This window comes from Phalacrocorax aristotelis, chromosome 9 (assembly GCF_949628215.1).
Source record: "Phalacrocorax aristotelis chromosome 9, bGulAri2.1, whole genome shotgun sequence".
Taxonomy (NCBI): domain Eukaryota; kingdom Metazoa; phylum Chordata; class Aves; order Suliformes; family Phalacrocoracidae; genus Phalacrocorax; species Phalacrocorax aristotelis.
Window position 1 is genome coordinate 10,948,678 of NC_134284.1, and position 21,693 is coordinate 10,970,370.

The following is a 21,693-nucleotide window of genomic DNA, read 5'->3' on the forward strand; positions in this document are numbered from 1 at the left end:
GTAGCTAGCTGAAATGACTGCCACTCATAGAATCATGGAATAGTTTGGGATGGCAGGGACCTTTAGAGGTCATCTAGTCCAACCCCCCCTGCAATGAGCAGGGACATCTTCAACTAGATCAGGTTGCTCAGAGCCCCGTCCAACTGACCTTGAATGTTTCTAGGGGCGGGGCATCAACCACCTCCCTGAGCAACGTGGGCCAGTGTTTCGCCACCCTCATAGTAAAAAATTTTTCCTTCTATCCAGTCTAAATCTACCCTCCTTTAGTTTAAAACCGTTACCCCTTGTCCTGTCACAACAGGCCTTGCTAAAGAGGTTGCCCCCTTCTTTCGTCTAGTCCCCCTTTAAATACTGAAAGGCTGCAGTAAGGTATCGCCAGAGCCTTCTCTTCTCCAGGCTGAACAACCCCAACTCTCTCAGCCTTTCTTCATAGGAGAGGCTCCAGTCCTTGGATCATTTTTGTGGCCCTCGACTGACCCGTTCCAACAGGTCCATGTCCTTCTTGTGCTGAGGGCTCCAGAGCTGAGTACAATATTTCAGGTTGGGTCTCACCAGAGTAGAGGGGCAGAATCACCTCCCTTGACCTACTGGTCACAATTCTTTTGATGCAGCCCAGGATACTGTTGGCTTTCTGGGCTGTGAGCGCACATTGTTGGCTCATGTCCAGCTTTTCATTCACCGGTACCCCCAAGTCCTCTCCGCAGGGCTGCTCTCAATCCCTTCATCCCCCAGCCTGTTTTGATATCAGGGGTTGCCCTGACCCAGGTGCAGGAACTTGCACTTGGCCTTGTTGAACTTCACGAGGTTCTCACAGGCCCACCTCTCCAGCTTGTCTAGGTCTCTCTGGACGACATCTCATCCTTTTGGTGTGTCAACTGCACCACACAGCTTGGTGTCATGAGCAAACTTGCTGCAGGTGCACTCGATCCCACTGTCTATGTCATCTTACCACAAATATTTAATACATTAGCTGTAACATTCAGTGACAGGTTTTTTCGGGATGTAGTGTGTTAGAGTTTTTGAGTCCTAGGGCGATAAGAATAGACTTCTCGACATGGCATCCACTTAACAAAAAATGTTACTGGACCTGACAGGTATTTTGTCAAGCTTGACATTTTTCAGAAGTGTTGGCTTCCAAAACACGTCTTGATCAGCTGCCCTTATTATACACAAACAGCAATTTCAACATCTGTTGCTTGTTTCAGACTCCAGCTTTTCTGGGCTGCTGTCAAAGTACCAGTGCCACTGAGGTCAGTAATTTGCCACTGTTACCTGAGTTAGATCATGTCAGAGAGTAGTCACAGTAAGTAGTGACTCGACAGCCCTAGGATGCTGATCTGGTGTCACTGAACAGCTCTTACTAGGTAAGTGCTAGGATAACAAATGGTCTTTTGTTTTCTTCAGAAGTTGTAGTTTGTTTGTAAGCATGTAACTTGTTCCACTTCAGCAAAGGAAGGGCCACTGCGGTGGGGCCAGGGTCTGATCTTTGGTTTGTCATGTAGGCTTCAAGGTATAGGGTTTTATGTACCAAATGTTTTAACAATTAAGAAGTTCTAGTATAGTGCTTGGTAAGCTTCTGCACAGGCAGTAGCTCAGCAGCTTTCATTTGCTGGGCTGGTGATCAGATGGCTGAGGTCTGCCTCTCATGTGATCAGACGTTCTTTCCAAATGGCAAAAATCAGTTAGGCTGCAGAAGGACAGATATGGAAATGCAGCTCCCTGCGAGAATAGGCTCACCTTCTGATTTTTGATACAATGGGATTTCTTTCAGGATCATAATCAGGCTGTTTCTGATGCAATACAACTGTGAAAGGGCACTATTGGACTTGGTCCACTAGTTCGATCATGACACCCCAACATTATAAAAGAATGGAGCACCCACAAAGGATTCTTTTGTCATAAACATTATGGATTAGGGTGCAATGGATATATCAAGGGACTCTGTTATCCTGGCATGTATAGTCAGCCAGTTAAGGGTGTTTAAGTTAGTTTTCTGCACTACAGTATCATAAATGTAGGGTGATATGCCTGGGAGCAAACTTCACCTTCTTCCTTTTATGGACTCAGAATTTGATGGTAGAAAGAATAGACACAGTTGTGGGGTGTAACACTTTTTCTCACACTGTACTGAAGGTGACTGCTGTGGAGGTGTACAAGGTAACTAATTAAAACAGTTTCCCCTTGAAATGTAATTTTGTTCCTCCTCTTCACTATCCAGTCGTGGACTAATATTTGTCTCCAGAATGTTTTTCCAGGATCTGAAGTGGAATTATAGTATCTGAAGGTTACTAAATATTAGGCAAAAATTATAATTCTCTTCATAGTTTAAAAGTATCTTTCATATTTCAAAAACCCTCCTGGATGTAAAATTCTTTTGGCAAACATTCACTGTCTTGCACTTATGAGAGAAAACTTAGTAAAAATAACGTATGCTGCTATCATACTGAGGTTTCCCTCCAGTTGTATCTGCCCAGTAGCTTGTTTTCTACATGGTGTAATACACACTTAGAAATTTATCTTAAAAGTTACCCCCACAAAAAATCAAACCAGATACTTTATTGAGAAGCCATTTACTATTACATATTTCTTTCCAATAATACAGGCATTCAGTCCATTAGGGAAGTCAAGAATTGTCTGTACATGTGCAGCTCTTAAAATCCCACATGTAATTCAAATAACCCAGTGATAGACTTTTTTTGTTGTTGTTTTAACTGTAATCCTGTGTAATACAATTTTATGTAAAATTGTCACTGTTTACTAATACAGGAATGTGATATTGTAAATAAAAGCAAAATTTTGTTCCAGTTGCTGTAGAAAGTAATTCAGACTAATGTTAAACTCCAGTTATAAAGAAATTAATTAAAATTATCCAATGTTATCCAGAATCTTTTGAAACAAAACTGTATCTCATCTGTTTTAAAAAAATTGTGATCAGAGCATGAGTTTGATATTTGTAGGGTCTCTGGACTTCTCAAATATCTTGAGAAACAGGTTTTTAGGGAGGTGTCTATTATAGGATGTCTGAGAGTAGGTGTGTTTTTTCAACCTGTCCTAAAAGCACTGTGGAAAACCTTTTAAGTATTAAACTACCTTTTCATTAGGTTTAGCTTTTTTTAGTGAGTATCCTTGATAAAAATCAAAATAATCTTACACCTCAGTGAAGTTCAGTGTGATGAGTAAACTCACTTAACTCCTTTCAGGCAGGAACAACATATTGTAATAGGCTAAGTTATGGCAAATACTGCAACCTTTCCATCATACCTCTTTTCCCAAACCAGTCTGCTCAGCAGATGCAAAATCCAGCTGAAGACCTGAGTACAGTGAAATACTTCCTTTAGATAAGAGGAAGACAGAAGAGGGCCGTGACTTATAGTGTATGTTTTTGCAATCAAAAATAATTGATTAGGTGTTGTGGCTTTGAAATCTTGAAGAAATTAAAAAGACGAATATTAAAGACTGCTTTGAAAGCAGTATCAAAGTGGCATAACGTCATCAGAAAAGTTATGCCTTTTTTTACATTAAAGCCTGAACATTTTAAGATTTGCCTTTGACAGCAGAGTCATGGAAGCATAATGTTAAAACAAAGTTGCCTTCATTCATAATGTGTTTTAAGAAATACTCCAGAAGACTTTCTGCCTTCTTTCCTCCCAGTTTGACTGTGAAATAGGAAGTTATTTAGTTTTCCTAGTGCTATGATTAGGCACAAAGCCATCCCAGTGCACATACCTCACTTGGTCAGGTGCTCCTTCAGCATGATAGGGGAGGTAAAACTCTGGAACCTACAAGTCTTGCAGCTTCACAATGTCTGAGAATGTCTTCAGAGTTGTTCTGAGTATTTGAACTGTTGGCCAGATTTTCCCTTTTTAAATCTTGTGTTTTATTACATTTCTGTAGCTATAAAATCTTGATTATTTTTATTTTTTAGTGATGCCAAGCAGTGCAACTTGTAATGCCCAGAACATCTTACAAACAAGCCTCAAACTGTTCAGCACGATTATGTGCAAGAGAAAACAGTCATCAAAACAAGCCTGGTTTTCAGAAGTGCTAAGGAAGGCTTTTTCCTCTGTCTAGTAAGTGGATTTAGAGCTCCTTTGCTCTGTCTAGGAATAACTGGTGTGGGGCCAAGATTCAGCTGCTGTCTCAGCTCTCTGCAACCTCACGTAATTTCTTCTTTTCATCTCTGGTGTCAAGGGTTTTGTCAATGAAAACATTAATTTAGCTTTATGAATCAAGGAATAATGAATGCAAGATACCTGAATTTATGATGAGGTTGCAAGAACGAAGAGAATAGCCTTCTGTTTATTTAAAAAAAAAAGTGAAGAGAATAATCTAGCTGAAACTGGCTAGATAATCCTGTGTCTTGAAGTTTTCCCGGAATTTTTTTTTTCCATTTGTCTGTGTGGAAAGGCTCCGATTTTAAGGATCAGAACCCCTAATAACTTCTGTCAGTTGTGTAACCCTCAACTTATATGAACCTCTTGTAGTTTATGTTCTCAGAGGAATTCTTTAAGTCGTCTTTGCTGTAAATTACTTTCGTAGTTTAGGCTGAATAATGTGCTTACTAAGGGTTTAAAACTACCTTTCTTCAAAACCCAGTAAAGAAATGTTTTTTTAAAAGTAAGTCTGTCCAGCTTCTTTATTCCCTGCATTGTATATCATTATAAATGATGACAAGGTTGAGGAACGAGAACGATCTATTTACGCAAAGCGTATTTCAACAAAAAGCTGAACTATTTTGTTCATTGAACAAGAACAGAAATGGCAGAGCTTTTGTTCTGGGTGATCTGACAGTTCTGTCTGTGCTTGAAGTTGTCCTGCACCTCTCTTTGGAAGACCTTTTTTCTTTGAGTTTTCCATTGTTTGTAACTTTAATATTTTGGATGGAGATTATTTTTTTTCACAGTAGGCATTTCCTTCCTACTAGGTGAAGATTACTTTCTTTTGGTAAGTTTCAGCTGAGAGAAGGTTTTGGATATTTTCCAAACTGGAGTTAAAGGATAAATATATTGTTTTCCACAATGTAAACAAAAATATCGCAGCAGTTTGATCTGGAAGCTGGCATTGGCTTCTTAAAATTTGGCAGGGAGATCAATCTGCTGTCAGAAATGTCTGTGAATATGTGACCAATGATCTAAACTTCTTTAACTTAGGTAATATCTCCTTTTTGTTGTTGTTGTTGTTGCCTGTTTGTAGTTTCTCTTCCCAGTTGCCTGGCACTGATTTGGAGTCAATGATGACTCCCCTTTAATCTTGCACCTTCCCTTGTTGGTATAAGAAAAGGAAGCAGTGCAACAACTCAGTGGTGCTGAATGTTTGCGGGTTTAACCTCTTCAGTTTTTAGCTTCCATTTAAATTCTGGACATTCTCAACAGACTTAATTTTACTGACTTGTCTCTGGTTCTCATTGAGTTCTGGCCCACCTCAGAGTATCTTGATTCTTCTCTGATGGTCCAAGACCGTTTACGGATGTGTAGCTTGCTATTTTAAATTGTACTGGCCTTCAGGTTTGTTTGATATTGCAGTAAATTTGAGGGAAGCATTTCGATTAAGTTTCTAAAAACACTAGCCTGCTAATCATACCTAAATAAACAACAGCATATTTAAGTTATTAAATAAGTTATTAAGTATTAACAGGTTAACATGATAGGGCATGCTACATATCATACATGTTGTAAAGCCCATAGCCAATGCATAGGTGCTGAAAACGCTCTGAAGTGTTGTTGTTAGAGTGTAACAAACATAGAATCATTGAACTGTTTAGTCTGGAAAAGACTTCTAAGATCATCAAGTCCACCACTAAACCATGTCCCTAAGTGCCACATCTACTTACCTTTTTAAATACCTCCAGGGATGGTGACTCAACCACTTCCCTGGGCAGCCTCTTCCAGTGCTTGACAAGCCTTTCAGTGAAGAAATTTTTCCTAATATCCGATCTAAACCTCCCTTAGTGCAAGTTGAAGCCTCTTGTCCTAGCACTAGTTACTTTGGAGAAGAGACCAACACCCACCTCGCTACAACCTCCTTTCAGGTAGTTGTAGAGAGTGATAAGGTCTCCCCTGAGCTTCCTTTTCTCCAGGCTAAACAACCTCAGTTCCCTCAGCCGCTCCGCGTAAGACTTGTGCACTAGACCCTTCACCAGCTTTGTTGTTCTTTGGACACATGTCCTGAAGTGTGCCATTCCTCTGTAACTCCCTCCACTTCTCCCATACAAGGATGAAGCTGCTATTTGTAGTTAATGAAGGCACTATTTACTGGATTTAGTTGCTAGATTTTAAAAAAATCAGAAGTTGAGGAGAGACTATATGTTTACTGAATCAAAAAGTTTGTGTTTACACCTGAGCAATACTATCTATTCCAATGCTCCTACTGCTGTGCAAGCATAGTTCAGGGAGTAATTATGTGTTTAGCTAAAGGTTAGCTTTCTATTCAGATAGCCATCTAAGAAAAATGACAGCTTAGTTAATTCTCTTAAAAAGAACAAAACTGGCTGATCTGGAGTTGGCGTTGTTTTATTTCTCTGCTCTTTTTAGCTTGTGAAATTTCAGGTGATGTGATTCTCTTCAGCAGCCGAAGTGTACGCTTTTGAATTGGAGTGGATAAATAATTTGGGCTAGATCCAGTGCACTGGATATATTGGTTTACAACAGCAGTGGAGATGCATTTGTGTTTTCATGACGTTCAAAACAGACAGATGCGTAACCAGTGCAGCTGTATTTCCCTGCAAGAGGCTGATGGGCTCCCCTCAGTCCCCCCCCCCACAGGACTGGGTCTTGAAAGGTTGGCACATTTCTGACACTCTAAATGTTCATCGCTCGTGATAGTTCTTGGTCAGGCTCCAATATCCACACTGTTGTAGCCTTTATGCTTTTTATTTTTAGTGTATTTGCTCTCAGGAAAAATGGCACTATTTGAACGTACTTTGAGAAACACAAGTTGCCTGGATAAATTGAGTTTGTCTGCTTAAGTGTGGTTTGTTGCCTCCTTTTCTTTGTGAAGTCCCTGTTCGATCTTCCTTCTTTTTGTGAAGGCAGATGAACAGTTAAGTTGGAATGCTTTTGGCAGGAGAAATACCTTTTCTGCTTAATGCTATTACTTACACTAGTGGTCTATGACTCTGGCACTAAGTTACTGCTTCTCATTTTTATGGGCATATAATGTTCTGTGACTTTATTTTTGCTTGTATGGTTAAATCTAGGCTAGATTTGTGGTAAAAGAAATTATCATTTGGGGGTTTGGGAATTTCAAGATCTTGAACATGTCATACAATTAATTTTGCAAACATAAGTGCTGTAAACGCAAATGTTTCTTGAATCATTTCCATAGTTATCTTTGGAGCTCTTTAGTCACAGTGACTTTTTCATAAGTTTGGGCGGGGGATTTTGTGGGGCTTGAGGCAAATATTTTGTACATCTCCAGCAATGGAGGTTCTGTAACCTCCCTGAGCAACTTGTTCCAGTGACCTTCCTCACTGTGAAAAGTCTCTTACCCATAACTCTTGAGTTTTCTGTATTACAACTTGTCTCCAAGAATAGAATCTGTCTCTGTCTTCTCTATATTTGCTCACAAAGCAACTAAAACCTAATAATATCCCCCTTTAGCCTTCTCTCCTTAAAACCAACTAAACTCAACTCTTTCAAATTCCTCGTAAGTCATGTGCTACAGACCCTTGTGCATCTCCCAATTGCATGGGATGACTGCAAAGATGATTGCCCAGTCATCTTGATGGTTCTCTGCCGGACTTGCTTCAGGATATCCGTGAGAGGGTCAGACTGGGTACGGCACTTCAGATGTGGTCTCACAAGTGCCAAACAGAGGGGATTAATCACTTCCCTTTGTCTGCTGGCTATGATCCTGTCAACAGAGGTTGCAGATAGCCCTCGCCACCATGAGGATGTAGTGCTGATTCCACTAAAATATTCTATTAAATATTCTTTTGGCTTCAGATAAGACAACAGCTAGTTTAAAATACATGTATTTATCTTTATCCTTAAAGGCTATGGAAATCACAATCTGGTTGTGAACTCTTTAGAAATGGAGATCTGGCTCCCTATGTGATATGTAGTAATTGAGTTATAGACTGGGAAGTGTTTACAACAAAGCTGAAGCTAAATGAATTGGTTGTTCCACACTTGACTAAAGCATACCGTAGTTTCATTATTAGAGTGAAAATATGTTAATGGAGGTGTCACAGAAGAAAGCTGCTTCACAGAATGCACACCAAGATGAGAAAAGCTGGGAAAAAAAAAAGAGACACAGTCTTTGACAAGATCCTCTGCAGTTTTCTTCACATTTCAAAGAGGTGGTGGGCAGGGGGAGAAGGAAAAAGCAAGTATTGTCAAAGAGAAGATAATACTAAGGAAAAAGACAAGAAATGGAGGACAAAGGACAGCTAAACACTGGGAAAAAAGAGGGCAGAGCAGGCTGAAGATTGTTTAACAAATAAAATATAAACAGAGACTGTTATTTTCATTGTTAATGGGGGAGAAAGAATATAATGGGAGAAGAGATATGAGGCTGTCAGTGATCTAATATGCACATAAAACACTTCCTGGTATGTGTAAAGAGAAAATTGAACCTGGAAGACACTGAACTAATAGCAGAAATGAGGGAAGGAAAAATAAAGAGAAAAGTACATGTCCTTTATCCAATTAAATTTAATTCATGAAAAGGTATAACCTATTGTATAACAGTTGGAACTGCATTTTTATGCCTTCTTTCTTGCCTTTGTCAAAAGCATGACATAGAGAATGAGCACTCTGACTTAGCATATGCTGTTGCTAAAAGCATAAGATGGAAATTCTTTAATGAGAAATTGAAGAAGCTGCTGCAGCAACAGAGTAAAAATACCTGAGCCCTGTCTCTCTATGTCGTTTCTGATTTATGCAGGTTAGTTGGAACCAACTGCAAATGTCTCATCTCCTTTTGGGCCAATAATCAGTAGGGGAGAAAAGCCAGGGATTATTACCTGACTCTGCCCTCTGGGAAAATGTTTTTATCCATCTTCTAGATAATGCAGTTACTTCTATAAACCAAAATCTTGAAGTCTTTGTAGCAGTGCTGGAGTTTTAAATTTGAAGTACTACTCATGCTACATTCATCCACTTACAGGGTTAATTGACTTGCCTATGTTTTATATTCTTTTAAAAAGAAACAGAATTTTGTGCATGAACTACATGTGTTTAAAAGTATATAAGTGATAGAATACAAAAAAAAAAGTAACCCTGTAATCAAAGTATGTTTCATTTCACAGCTTTCAAGTATCTAACAGATGGGTGTTATTCCACATCTAACAAATATTTGAAGGGGCTGTTTCAGTTATTTTTTGACTAGTATTTTATAACTGCCCAAAGCTAACTTTCACTTATTTTTGGTTGTCTTAGATCTCTGATTTGCTGTAAAGTTTCTTAAGGTAGTCAGGAATTGTGACACTTTTGTGGAGGAAGTGTAGCATTGGATCAAAACTTGGCATCCACCTGGGCTAAGAAAACATCTGTTAGTTCCCTAGGGAATGCTTCTAGAAGGTAATGGGTTTTTATGTAGTGTACCCTCCTAAATGAGGCAGAACGTTTCAGGATGTTTTAGGAGAACCTGGTAATCTAATTAATCGTCTGAAAATGCTACTAAAATTCATTTTTATTTCGCTATCCACAAAGTATATGGTGTTCCCTCCCCTAGATGTCTCCATACCTGCACTGTCAGCGGCAACTGTCAACTGCCTCATTAAGGGGGCCAAAGACTGGCTCGGTGCTGTCCCAAGGGGTGGTGAGAACTGGTGCCTTGTTCCACCAGAGGCAGAGCAGGTGGGGTAGCCCTTCTTGTGGAAAAAGACTTGACTACTTTTTGTGAATTTGGTCAACACCAGCAAGTGTTTGCTTCCTGTCACAGCGGCTAAGGCCATGATTCACTAGTTGTCTTCAAAACCTGGCAAGACAAGACCAAGGAATGAGGGTTTGCTGTCATTGGGGCTCCATATGGAAGGGTCTCAACAGCCTTTTCGATCCCTTGGAGGGAGAGTCAGTAACTGAACTCCAGCTTAGAAGGTGGACTTCCAGATCTGCTGCGCAGGGAGGGAAAGCACTAGCCGCTACAGGAGACTGTCACTAATCTAAATCCCTTGGGTCAACATCACTGGTCAGAGGGTTGAAAGTTGGTGTTATTGTGGGTGGCTTCCTTGTATAATATATATTTTGCAGACACTCGAGGTTTTTTCCTCTGAAAGTGGAAATGCCACATAAGAGCTGTTCAGAACTGCACAAGTAAAGCACTGTATGCTCCCTACCTTGCAGATATCTGTTATTTTTATATACCTCTTGTTTTTAATTCCTGTTAAGTGTTTGTGTGGATGAGTAGTTAGAACCGGGGCTGGAATGCCATTCTTTTGAATATGCCATTATTTTGTTAGGACTTTTCTTCTCCTAAAATCCACTCATGTTTCAAGGTACTGGAAGGCAAAATATTTTGATGGCAATCTTTGCAGAATGTATCCCTGAATGAATGAAGAAGTAGTAATTTTAGTTAGCATTATATAAAAAATAAAAAAGTTAAGGCAGTGCAGTGAGCTTTGTTTTCCATTTTTATCTGTCATAGATGTAAATAATTCAGGCATATAAGCATGGGAAGAAGTTGGCAGTTTGAAACTGTGACTGCATGAGTCTTGTAGGATAATGCCAACATTTCCTGTGTGCTTCGATTTGACATTCTTTAGAAAAAGGTTGTTTTTGCTGAAGTATAAACCAATTAGAAGTTAATGCTGTTTTTCACTGGGCACCCACACTAAATTGAAACGTTCATGTATTTCATGTGTATCTTATGTAATTAAGCATCCAGTAATTTCTTTCTCTTTGGGAAATACTTCTGCAAATCAATCCTCCATATATGAAGAATTAAGATCATATCATCTGTTGTTTAAGGTAAGGATAAGGACAGACATTTGTTATTATTTTATAATAGATTCCTAATCCTTTGTCCCGTGAAGTGTTGATGTTTTCATTAGAGTTAAAATATGTTGCATGTTTACAGAAAGCCTGAAATCTCAATATGGTCTTATCAATTTTAATTATTGGAATCATTAGAACATCTAATTTTTTGCTTAAGGGTAACAAATGTACCATTGAATCTGTTTTTTAAGGTTTTTTCCACTTTAATGTCTGAATCCAAATTCATAAAGAGTTGGAAAAATGAGATGTCTGAGCTATAGGATTCACAGGGATTTTATATGAAGCCTATTTAATCAGGATAACACTGTTATTAATATTCATAAAGTCAGCTGGAACACAAATGACGGACTATGGAGCCTAAAATTTTTTACTTCTGAATTTATTAAAAGCAGCTTAAAAAATTAATGGAATTTAAGTAAAGTTGACGAAAATGAAAATCTTGTGTTAGCAGAAAAAAATCTTTATTAGAACTTTCTCTAAGACCATCTTGCATTGATATCTTTGACAGATTTCACTGGTACTTAAAGAAGAAAGATGCATGAATGGTCATTTAAAAGGATTTAAACACATTGGCACATTAATTTTTACATGAATAATAAGTAGTTTCCAAAAGCAATTAACTTGCAGTGTACAAGATTTGAATAGAAAAATAGGACTGTGACATCAAAGGGCAAAGCAAATGTGCTGTACATTTTAAACTTTTAATAATATGACTTCTTAAAATAATTTATTTCATTCCACAATATGTAAAGTAACAATGAAGGTATTTGTGTACAGCTTGGGTTTGTTTTGAAATACAGAGATCTGGAACAAAGAAATATTTTGATGCCAAAGTGCTATTGGTAAAGAACAATTTCAGGCTTTTACAGTGATCAGGTGCTTTTGAATCGAGCTTTCTTACAGTCAATTTCTCTGTGTGGAAAATAGTCATATACTGACCACAGCATAGGATTTTTCTCCCATGATGCTATATGCAGTGCTGGGAAGCATTTGTTATTTCTGTAGAGGGCAAAATAGGTAGATCTGGGATTTCTTTCTTTAGTAAGAAGATGCTTGTTAATTTACATTCATATTTGTAGGTAGTTTTGTACTTAAATATTTAGTGTGACTTTTATGGACTATTGCATATTATATTCAACAGATAAGGACAATTTTTTTTTAACTTTCTATGCACGATGTTCAAGTAGTAGTCTTAACACTAACTCGGGTTGAATAAATAGGTAGTGAATAAGGAAATTATTATTTAAAATTAACTCCAGATTCTGGGTTACAGTTTCAGTTTGCATTTTCACTCTTGTCCGTGTCCACCAGTATACTTTATTTTAATCTCCAGCTTCAACTTCTTTTCATTATTAGACATTGATTATTAACAGATCGTCTTCAAATGGAAGTAAATAAAAGCTTTAAAATAATTGTATTTAATTTTTCTGATAATTCTTCCTGGGAAAATTTTCATGGCCAGCTTCTGATTGTTGTTGATGCGGCAAAGTTTAACACTGTCTAAATAACGATGGTTCAGTAAGTTTTAGTTCTAAAATTACCTTATGTTTGAAGTACCTTCTGTAAAGGTACATCTTGAATGATATGTAAGCGTTGTGCATATGTTAGATAGCTGTTGCAGCATTTGTGTTCAGAGCAACCCATTTACAAGCTTATGGAATAATGTGTTGTTCTATTTACTAACATTTTTATTTCTAATAATAGGGAAAGTATACTGCAAACCCTAGGGAGCCCCAAAAGGTCTTTCTGTTTGACTTCGATCGATAGGTTGCCTTAATCTGATATCAGCAATATTTTTATTTTCTGTATGTGCAAACAGAAAATTCCTGTTAACTAGCAGAACACATTTCACCTATGAAGACAAAGTCTGTAAAATGAGCCTCATGACCCGTCTCCGATTATTCCTGAGCCATAGTCTATTATTTCCAGGAGAGGGCAGCATTTTCCTACCTCAGGTACATGAAGGCACATGCCCTGCTTAGACTGTCAATGTTTCTTGTAATTACTCCCAGTATATTTGTTGCTTGCTTATGAATTAACTTGCATTTATGGAACTAAATCATTCCAATCATTTAATTACACCTGAGGAGCTGAACTATAATTGCTTGCTTCCAACTAGGATCTGATATGGCTTGAGCAGTATTAATTTGGTGTTTACTTTTCTGAGTGCTAAAAGCATTAAAATGATTGTGCAATGGGATTACATTTTACTAATTGCTGGCATTCATTAGCTGGGTAAATGGCGAGGAAGAATGACTGTATATTGTGGAGGGATAAAATTATGCTTTTAAATAGTATATTACTAGGCACATTAAGGCCCTAAGACATGTTTTAAAATACTCCAGAGGTTATTAAATACCGTATTTTCTTCATGTCTTGCTATATGAATATCTTATTAAAATACTGCAATTATTATGAACCTTTTTGTGCAATATGTAGGGAAACGGCTTCATTGACAGAAACCTATTTCTTGATATTAATAACCTTCTATATTTTCAGCTAATCCAAAAGTAAATGAGGAACTTAGGAAAAGATTGCCAACCCCAAATCAACACAGTTACACAGAATTGAAAAAGAAGTGTACAGCTTCATTTGAGGGGTTCTTGTATGGAACTCAGTGTTCTGCGATATAAGGTGAAGTTTTTATTTTTTGTTAAGACCTAAGCACATCAAATCATACACATTTTTTTCTCATGCACATTTATAGTTAACAACAAACATGAGCCAAATATGTATTTCTTGAATGCTTAATATAAATGTTTGTTTGAATCTTAAGTGTTTGCACAATTATTTTACTTCTTTGTAATCTCAAAGATAAAAATGAAAACATCTGCCTTTTTGGTGTTGTATAGGAGAAGATTTTCTTCTGCTGCTTTATTAGTTGGAACATATGTCTTGGTATAATGTGCTTGAATTTTAAAATGTGTACTTAATTTTTTTTTTTAGACTCATATTTATCAGCACAATGGCAACTCTCTGGGTATTTTCAAGAAGTGTTATATTTTTTTTAAAAATGTAGAAAAAATATAACAGGAAAAACATACAAAAATAAGCACAATAGGTAGTTAAGGATGAAAAATTGTCCTTTGTACAATACATTTTAAAAAGAGGTGCTTGAGTAAGTACCAAAATAGAATTTGTGGTAAGCTTACTATATAGGAAGATTACTAATTTATTTAGGTTTCCTCGAGATAGAGAATATAGTTGAATTTTTAACATATAAGACAGCATATATTACAACACTCGAAACGTTACCTGATAAGCATAACATTTTGTTGTAGGTCTTGTTTTTGAGTATTGAGGGTTGTTCTTGAAAATCTTTGATTTTATGAAATACTGCAACTGTGTAATTAAATGTTTAGTCTGAAGCAAAATGCATGCAGATATTAGGATGGAATAGCGGATATTAGGATGGATTAGGATTAGCTGTTTAGAAAACCCTGCAAATTCAGAGTTGGAGTGGTCATGGGCCACTTTACCTGTATTTTATCCAGGAGATTAAAGCAGGAAAAAGAATGTTGTAAAGTTAAGCACGTACCACCTTCTGTAATAATTACCAACGTGAGCCCTCTCATTGCCTCTAGCGGGACCACTCAGTGTGTTTTGGGCTGTGCAGAGTAGCATGTACTTCCAAGACCAGACTCTAGAACAAGAAGACAAATTATTAAATTTTTCAATGAAGATCTTACACGCAACAGAAAGCTGAACCAAACCATTATAAAAATTAGATGTGTGAAGAAATGATATGTTACTGAGAAGTATAATTTAGCCTTGATTGTTAAAGTGTATAGACTTTATTGTCCTGTTATAAATATTTTAAAATCATTTGTCTTGTAAATTTTCTGTCAGGTGAAGGCAAGCTATAGCTGTGTTATATTGTTTCAAGTTTATTTATCTGGAGTTTGCTTTATTTTAGCTCTGAAATCGTCAAGCAAAACTGGACTCAGTGCCAGATCAAACAAGTTCAGAAGAACAAATGGAGAACTGGTCAAAAGGTAAAGACTTTTAAGATATTAATAAGGAACCTCAGGTGTTATACCAGTGCTAGGCAGTGACTGGAATGTATTTGTTCGTGCCAATATACAACTGACTTTGGAAGAAAAGAAAAGGAAAAAGGGAAAAACAAACCACAGCCACACACTGCCTCTTAAAAGTGGGGTAACAGGAGAGCAGCTACAGGAATGTAAATCTTCAGCTTTATTTTTATTTTCTGTGTTATTGGAAATGTTTTTATATAACTTTGAGAAGTCTTATTTAAATTCTTAGTCTGTACACTGCACTTCACTTTCCAACCTGTTTTTCTTAATGGGTTAACAATAAATATGAAGTCTGTCTTAAAGTAACTTTCTTGGCAATTCACTCCTGGCTAGAGTATGATTAAGCCATCCACTAATATTAACGAGTTTCTTATTATTACTTCAACCAAATATAGACAGTAATGTAGGCTTGGAGGTAGAGGGGCCCTTGGTTAACTTGGAACTTCCATGGTTTCCAGAATTTTCATCTCCATCAGGATGAAAGGATATTTTTGTGTTTGGGTGACCAGAATTTTGGTCTCAGATACATTCTTCTATGTTTCAAAGCAGAAATTAAAAAAAAGAAAAAAGCACTGAGTTTGAGAGAGCACATTATGCGACTGATTGACTTTACAGAAGAGAATTGTCGGGAAGTGGCTTGTGACTAGATAATAATGTGCAGATGGAAGAAAGGGAAAGACAGAAAACAGACCTTCAGTACATCATAAAAGGGTGGATTTTTTTCCCGTGGCTATGTGTAGGTTAAAAAAAAAAAGTTGAATAGATGTGTCAGTGTCAAAGATGCCTCCTGTATCAGAGCCTGACAGCATCTTTTGGATTTCCATTTTTTAATTTTATACTATCTATTCTTTCTCAAAAGATAATAAATGTCAAGTGTCTCATGAAAAGTCTGTTGTTGAGAAGAAAGAAGAAATACTCTGTCTTGGAGATGATGCATTTCTTACATACGTAAAGGAATTTCTGTCTATATGATTACATAAAATAAACTACTTGTAGACCCCTTTTAATTCATGGAATTTTGAGCTATAACTGAGTGAAGTTAAAAATGTTTTTGAAGTGTATGATCTGAAAACAGCCATAGTCATGGTGGAGTAACTTAGTGGAGAATTGTGTTCTGACAATTTAGATGTTAAATGTGTAACGGCTTAATCAGATTTACTATTTTTAGACCTTTAGGGGTCAGCATACCCTAAGAATGGTTCAAAAGGTTAACTTTTACAAAGTAGGCAAGTGAATGCCATAAACTGGTTCTCTGTGAAATATTTTCTGTCCAATTGCAAGAAACGGGATTCTGCTGCTGCTCACAGATAGTTTAAAAACTGGGTAGTTACTGTGTTTCATGTGTATTATTATTCTCATGCATTAAGTTAATATTTTTTGCTGTTTAGAAAGCTATTTCTTCCAAGCTAATACTTAGGTATTTGTGTATACAACAGAAGTTGTTGTATAGACAAAAGTAAAATTGATACACTATTTTAGATCCATCATTAGTAAGGCACATAATTCTTTATGCTTTTACTCCTAGGGAAGTTTAAAAAAGGGATTATGGATAAATCTTATGTCATTATACTGGTTTGGATGAGGAAGGTTTTTTTCTTAGAATTTTGTTTGGGTATTAACAATTAAATTGCATTTTCTTATCATAAAGATGATAGATAAATTACAGCAACATAATGTTCAATATGTACCCTTGGTAGACATTCTGGTGCATTTTCTCATTGAACTACTAAATCAAAGCAACTTTTAATCTCCTGTTTAAATTTGTATGTTGAAGTGTGCACCATTTGGTGTTCCGCTTGCTTTGTCATCTGTCCTTTATGCAGCTGGTACTGTACTTTATCTAGTTGTTCCTTGCTTGTAACTTGGAAGCTTAAAAGCTGATTTTAGAATAATCCTGTAATGATTTATTCAGATATTTTTTTATAGCATACTGAAATGTTGGCGATTAAATTATTTGTCAAAGAACAATGATGGTAAAGCACAGCTGAGATGAAATTTAGCTGACTAGGTGAAAATTCAGTCAAGCAATGAGAATTTTTAAAAAACAGCAAAAATGTTAGGTGCAGAGAACTGATAGGTTTATGGCGGTTATGTGGGATAATATGTAACCTGTAAATAGATGTTATAAGATAAAATATTTGAAAGAAGCTAGTGTTTAAGAAGAGTGTATGTGAAGTGTTTTATCGTTGAGATTTTCTTTTTAACTTTCCATGTTGTTTGGAATATAATACGCCTGTCTGGATTGAAGACATTTGCCTGTCTGTGTTCTGGTGTATTAGGAAGAGTGAAAGAACAGCCTGTCTGCAAGGCTTATTATTTTGGGTTTGTATCTAATTTAAATGAACCATTTATCCCCACAGCACCGAGTTTTTAATAGGAGGATAGTGCCTTTTTTTCATTTCTCTCTAAGAATACTTGAGAGCATTGGCAGCAGGCAGGCGAAGACTGTGGAATTTCCAAATGAAAAAAAATTCAGAATCCAAGCTAGAGAGCCTAGGATAGTAGTCCATTATAAAAATAAACTTACATTGGCAAATAGGTCCATATCTTTGCATTGCAGTGGCGGCGGGGCGGGGAGGGAGGCACGTTGCACCTGGGTGGAGCTGTTACTTTAGCAGGGTTTACATGCATGAGGAAAACTGCACAAACATTAATACTGTGAAAACACAAGACAGAACCTGAAATTGGGTGCTTTTCATACTTAGATATACATTCAGGGCTTGATATGTCAGTTTTCCAAAAGAGTTAGCAGGATAGGAAAGTGGTGAGTGTGCAAATACTGGAGTCAAATTTGTGTCTTATTTGACTCATATCATGTACTGTGTTTGAATGGGTGCAGCTATACTTGTTCTGTATTATATATTCTTTCACTATTGTAATGTTTATGCTTGTGTCATATCTCTGAGCACCTATGACTTTTAAGGACAGGCCAGAAATTAGGTGAAGTCTTAGAATATCAAGTACTGTTTAGTCTGTTTTGACAACAAAATTGTAATTTTGCTGACTCCAAAATGAAAAGCATTGTATAATTATTATTTGGCATTTCCTAAAATAAGGTAATAGATTGATTATTTTTAACAGCCAAGTGGTTTGATTCCTTAAAAGGTGGTTGTTATACTTTTCAAGCATAGAAATAAATATATTTCTAAACCATTATTTAAAGCATAGATGGAAGTGTAAGCCAATGAACCAATTTTACTTGTAAGAATTTGTTGTCAACTCTAAGTTATGATCCATATAGGCACTTTCACTGTAGCTTGTTATCCTTCAAAAGAATGTTTGTGAGGGTTGTAAAAATACTTCAAAATTGCATGTCTGGAAACTGTAGTTCAGAGGAGACTCTAGCTTTAAAGAGATATGATAATGTAGATTGAAACAGGACTGCAGCATCGGCTTGTGCAGGGAAATTTGAAAAGCGTTTTATGGTAGTGAGCTGTTGTTTTCCAGTCTTGCTCCCTTCAGGAAAAACAGAAGAGGAAAACAGATATGCAAACCTCATGTTATGTATATACAGCTGCTGGGACGCATGTGTGTGTGATAAGGTTACACATAGACAATTGTCTTAATTGCATTGTGTGTTTGTGCATGCATTGGTCTTGCATGAATGCATGGTGCTTACTGGTAAGAATCTGGCCATAGCTTTCCTTGTATTGACGTGGTCATGATGTGTATATGCCAGTGTATTGCTTACGAAAATACTGTTTAGTTCTTCTGCTGTATAGTGAATAATATTCAGGAAATAAAACGTCTCTAGAAATATTTTTGCATTTATGTTCTCCCATTTTTAAATTCCATTAATTGTCAGCCGTCTCTTTTGCATTCATGGTAGTTGAGGCAATATACAGTCATATGCATAAGTTAAATAAAATGAATAATCTTTTTTTTTTTTGCTGAATTCCTAGCAATGAAACTCCTGTTCCTCCCCATGTATTTGTAGACTATCTTATTAAAAGTAGTAAGTTCTTCTACTTTTGTAATGATTTTCATGTACTTTTTAGAGAATTTTGTTTTGTAACACTAATTACAAGGACTTGTCTGAAATTAGTATTGTGTGACTTTAACACACACACACACACACACACAAAGATGAAGGGGTAAAGAAAGCTTTAAGAGTAATGTGGTGTTGTAAAGATTTTTCATCTGACGCTCTAGTTGCATCAAAAAGCAACTAATTGTAGAGATGCTGCTTTCGCTTTCTCCAGAATACACCCATTACAGCTGTAAACACTCTAAAGTAAATCTGAAGCCCTTCATCCAACACTGTAGTAGAGACAGAATAAACCATACTTATCATACTGGAGTCTGTTTCTTCTATTACGTGTCTCAACAGGGGATACTGTGAGACTGTTCTTCCTCTCCTTCCTTCTTTTAGCAATAAGGAATGCTGTTTACCTGGGAAAGAAGGAAGACCTGGATATTGCAAGGGTGTGTATGCAAAAGAATGTACATTGTATGCAGAGAGGCAGTCTCCTCTTCGCGCATGTGGCTCAGTTGATTGGTGTCTTTCATGTGTGCTGTGCTTTCAGCATCAAACTTGCTGTGTGCTAGCTGTCAGAGATCCTCATGCAAAGTAAAGTGGCCAGGGTAGTTGCAGGTTTCTCTGCAGAGTGTAGGAGGCAGAAGAGAGGTTGAGAGGATGGTCTTGCATGAGTCAAACATAGCAAGAGAGGCTAGTAACTCTTGAGCAACACTAAGTATGGAAGATGAAGAAAACGTCTTGCATGGAAAAAGAGGGAATAGTGTGCCATGAGTTAGGAAAAAAAAGGAGCTAATGGTAACTGAAAAATCATCAAATACTGCCTGGTCTTTCCTGTGAATATAATCACCCTTTCATGTGCATAAATTCTCATGTCTCCATCTTCCATCCCATTTTTTTCCGTGTACATCTTGAATGGTTAAATACAATGTATTTCTGGCCAGGCTGCACGCAGAAAGACTCCTCATCAGAAGCCCAACTAAGTATCCAGTGTCTGCCTGGCTCACTGGAGTGTTGTGAGTATGATTTTGTTAGAACCTTTACAGGGTCTAACAAATGTGTAGTGTCTTATCTGCACCAAGTATCGCAAACACTAAAGATGGGGAGAATGCGCACCTTGAAGTATTGCACTTTGAATCACTTAAGTGTTTAAAATATGGGTGCAGCTAACTTCAGAATGTCTTGAAATGTGCTTCAGGGACAGCAGCACTTGCTACCACAGTTATTTTTATGTAACGCTTCGGAAGCAGCTTTAGAAGACCTAGCACAAGTGCAAGAGGAATTTGGTTATTTTCTTCTTAAGAAATCTTCATTGTTTCTATTTTAATAACAATTAGAATGAAGCTTAATTTCAGAGCAAAGACATATAAAAAAATTATTTAAAAAATGTTCCCCAGGGAGTGCACTGGAGACTCTTACCCGAGAGTTCACCTGCGTCTTTAGTGGACCATTTAATTGGAGTAAAGGGTGCGTGGGCAAGGTGTCTTACTGGCACTTTATGCAGAGTGACCTTTCTTTTATGTCGGACACTTAAAGTGACAATATTTTTCTTCACTTCTAGAGCTGTAGTTTTCTGGGATTTTGTTTAGAGCTCTAAATCAGCAAAGCCTTAGTTGTTTGTTTGCGTTAGGGGAGGTTGAGTGCATTTGGATAAGAAAATTTTCACTATAATTAATGGGCATCAGGAAACATGACCCTGCCTAGATAAAAGGGAGTTCTGGATCATTAAGATTTAGATAATGGAAGGGGTTATATGTGAAAAGTAATTGTCTGGTATGACAATAGCAAAAGAAAAATGGAATGGGAGGGTTTACTTTGTTTTTAGCTGGTTTAGAAAACATAAACACAGCATGCTTAGTAAAACGCTAGCAGACACTATGTTTGGAAATTATGTAATAACTCCATATAGGCTGTAATGATATCCTGAAACCCTGTATTTAAACTAACCTGAATTACAATGAGAGATAAACAGAATATTTACCCATCCCTTATGAGCTGCTGCTGATATGTAAATTTATTCTTCTACTTTGCACAAATATACTTTTGAGCTACTGCTTAAACACTTCAAGGTCCTTAGCCAAACAGTTTTAATGATGCCTCCAATATTATGAAAGTGTGACATTTGATGAATGCCTTGTATAGTTGTGATATCGGGGAAAGTGTAAACAAAAAACGCACATCAAGTCATCGTGCAACACCTAGATAATTTATAATTTTACTGTTTATATCCATCTTGACATTTTTTATCTGCCAAAGGCAGGTTTCATTTGGAATCTTAATCTGAGATTTATTTGGTGGATCTGGAAATCATAGCTCGAGTTCCCACAGGAAATGGTCCATCTACCAACAGATTAAATGGCAGTCCTGCAGTTGTTAAGGGAGCTCTGCATTTAACACACATGCATACTCATTCAGTCAGCACTGTGGAGAAAAATTAAAGTAGTAACCCAGGTTTAGGAACAATGTAGCTAAAAAGTCCCATATTTGCTGAATGACAAAGGGTTATATAGCAGCATTTCATTTTATTATTCGTGCTTGAATTTCTTGTTTGCTTTGTTGAGTCTGCTGACGAATACTAATAAATGCCTGCAACAATCCAGACGAGAGATGCCTGGCAACAAAGCTATGCGGTGGACCTCCCTGATCTTCTCCAGTTCACAACCTGACCTTTTGAAAAATTGGCTGGGCTAAGCTGCAGAATTTGGGTGTAATGGTTATTGTTAACTCCAGCTTTAGGATTTAT

General features: G+C 37.0%; 1 protein-coding gene across 14 annotated transcripts in view; it reads left to right on the top strand.

The window, feature by feature from the left end:
• The window catches only part of MIPOL1 (mirror-image polydactyly 1), a 201,633-nt gene that overhangs the window by 21,710 nt on the left and 158,230 nt on the right, over positions 1 to 21,693 (top strand). For 6 of the 14 annotated variants that reach the window (XM_075103412.1, XM_075103413.1, XM_075103415.1 and 3 more), the window contains 3 exons: positions 12,757 to 12,892; positions 13,437 to 13,571; positions 14,854 to 14,932. In XM_075103412.1, coding sequence (XP_074959513.1) covers positions 14,914 to 14,932 — 19 coding nt within the window. In that variant the 5' untranslated portion in view covers positions 12,757 to 12,892; positions 13,437 to 13,571; positions 14,854 to 14,913. Of the gene's footprint in view, positions 1 to 3,925; positions 4,071 to 9,414; positions 10,911 to 12,756; positions 12,893 to 13,436; positions 13,572 to 14,853; positions 14,933 to 21,693 lie in introns of those variants that run through there. The other 8 variants (XM_075103414.1, XM_075103418.1, XM_075103419.1 and 5 more) reach the window with 5 other exon arrangements.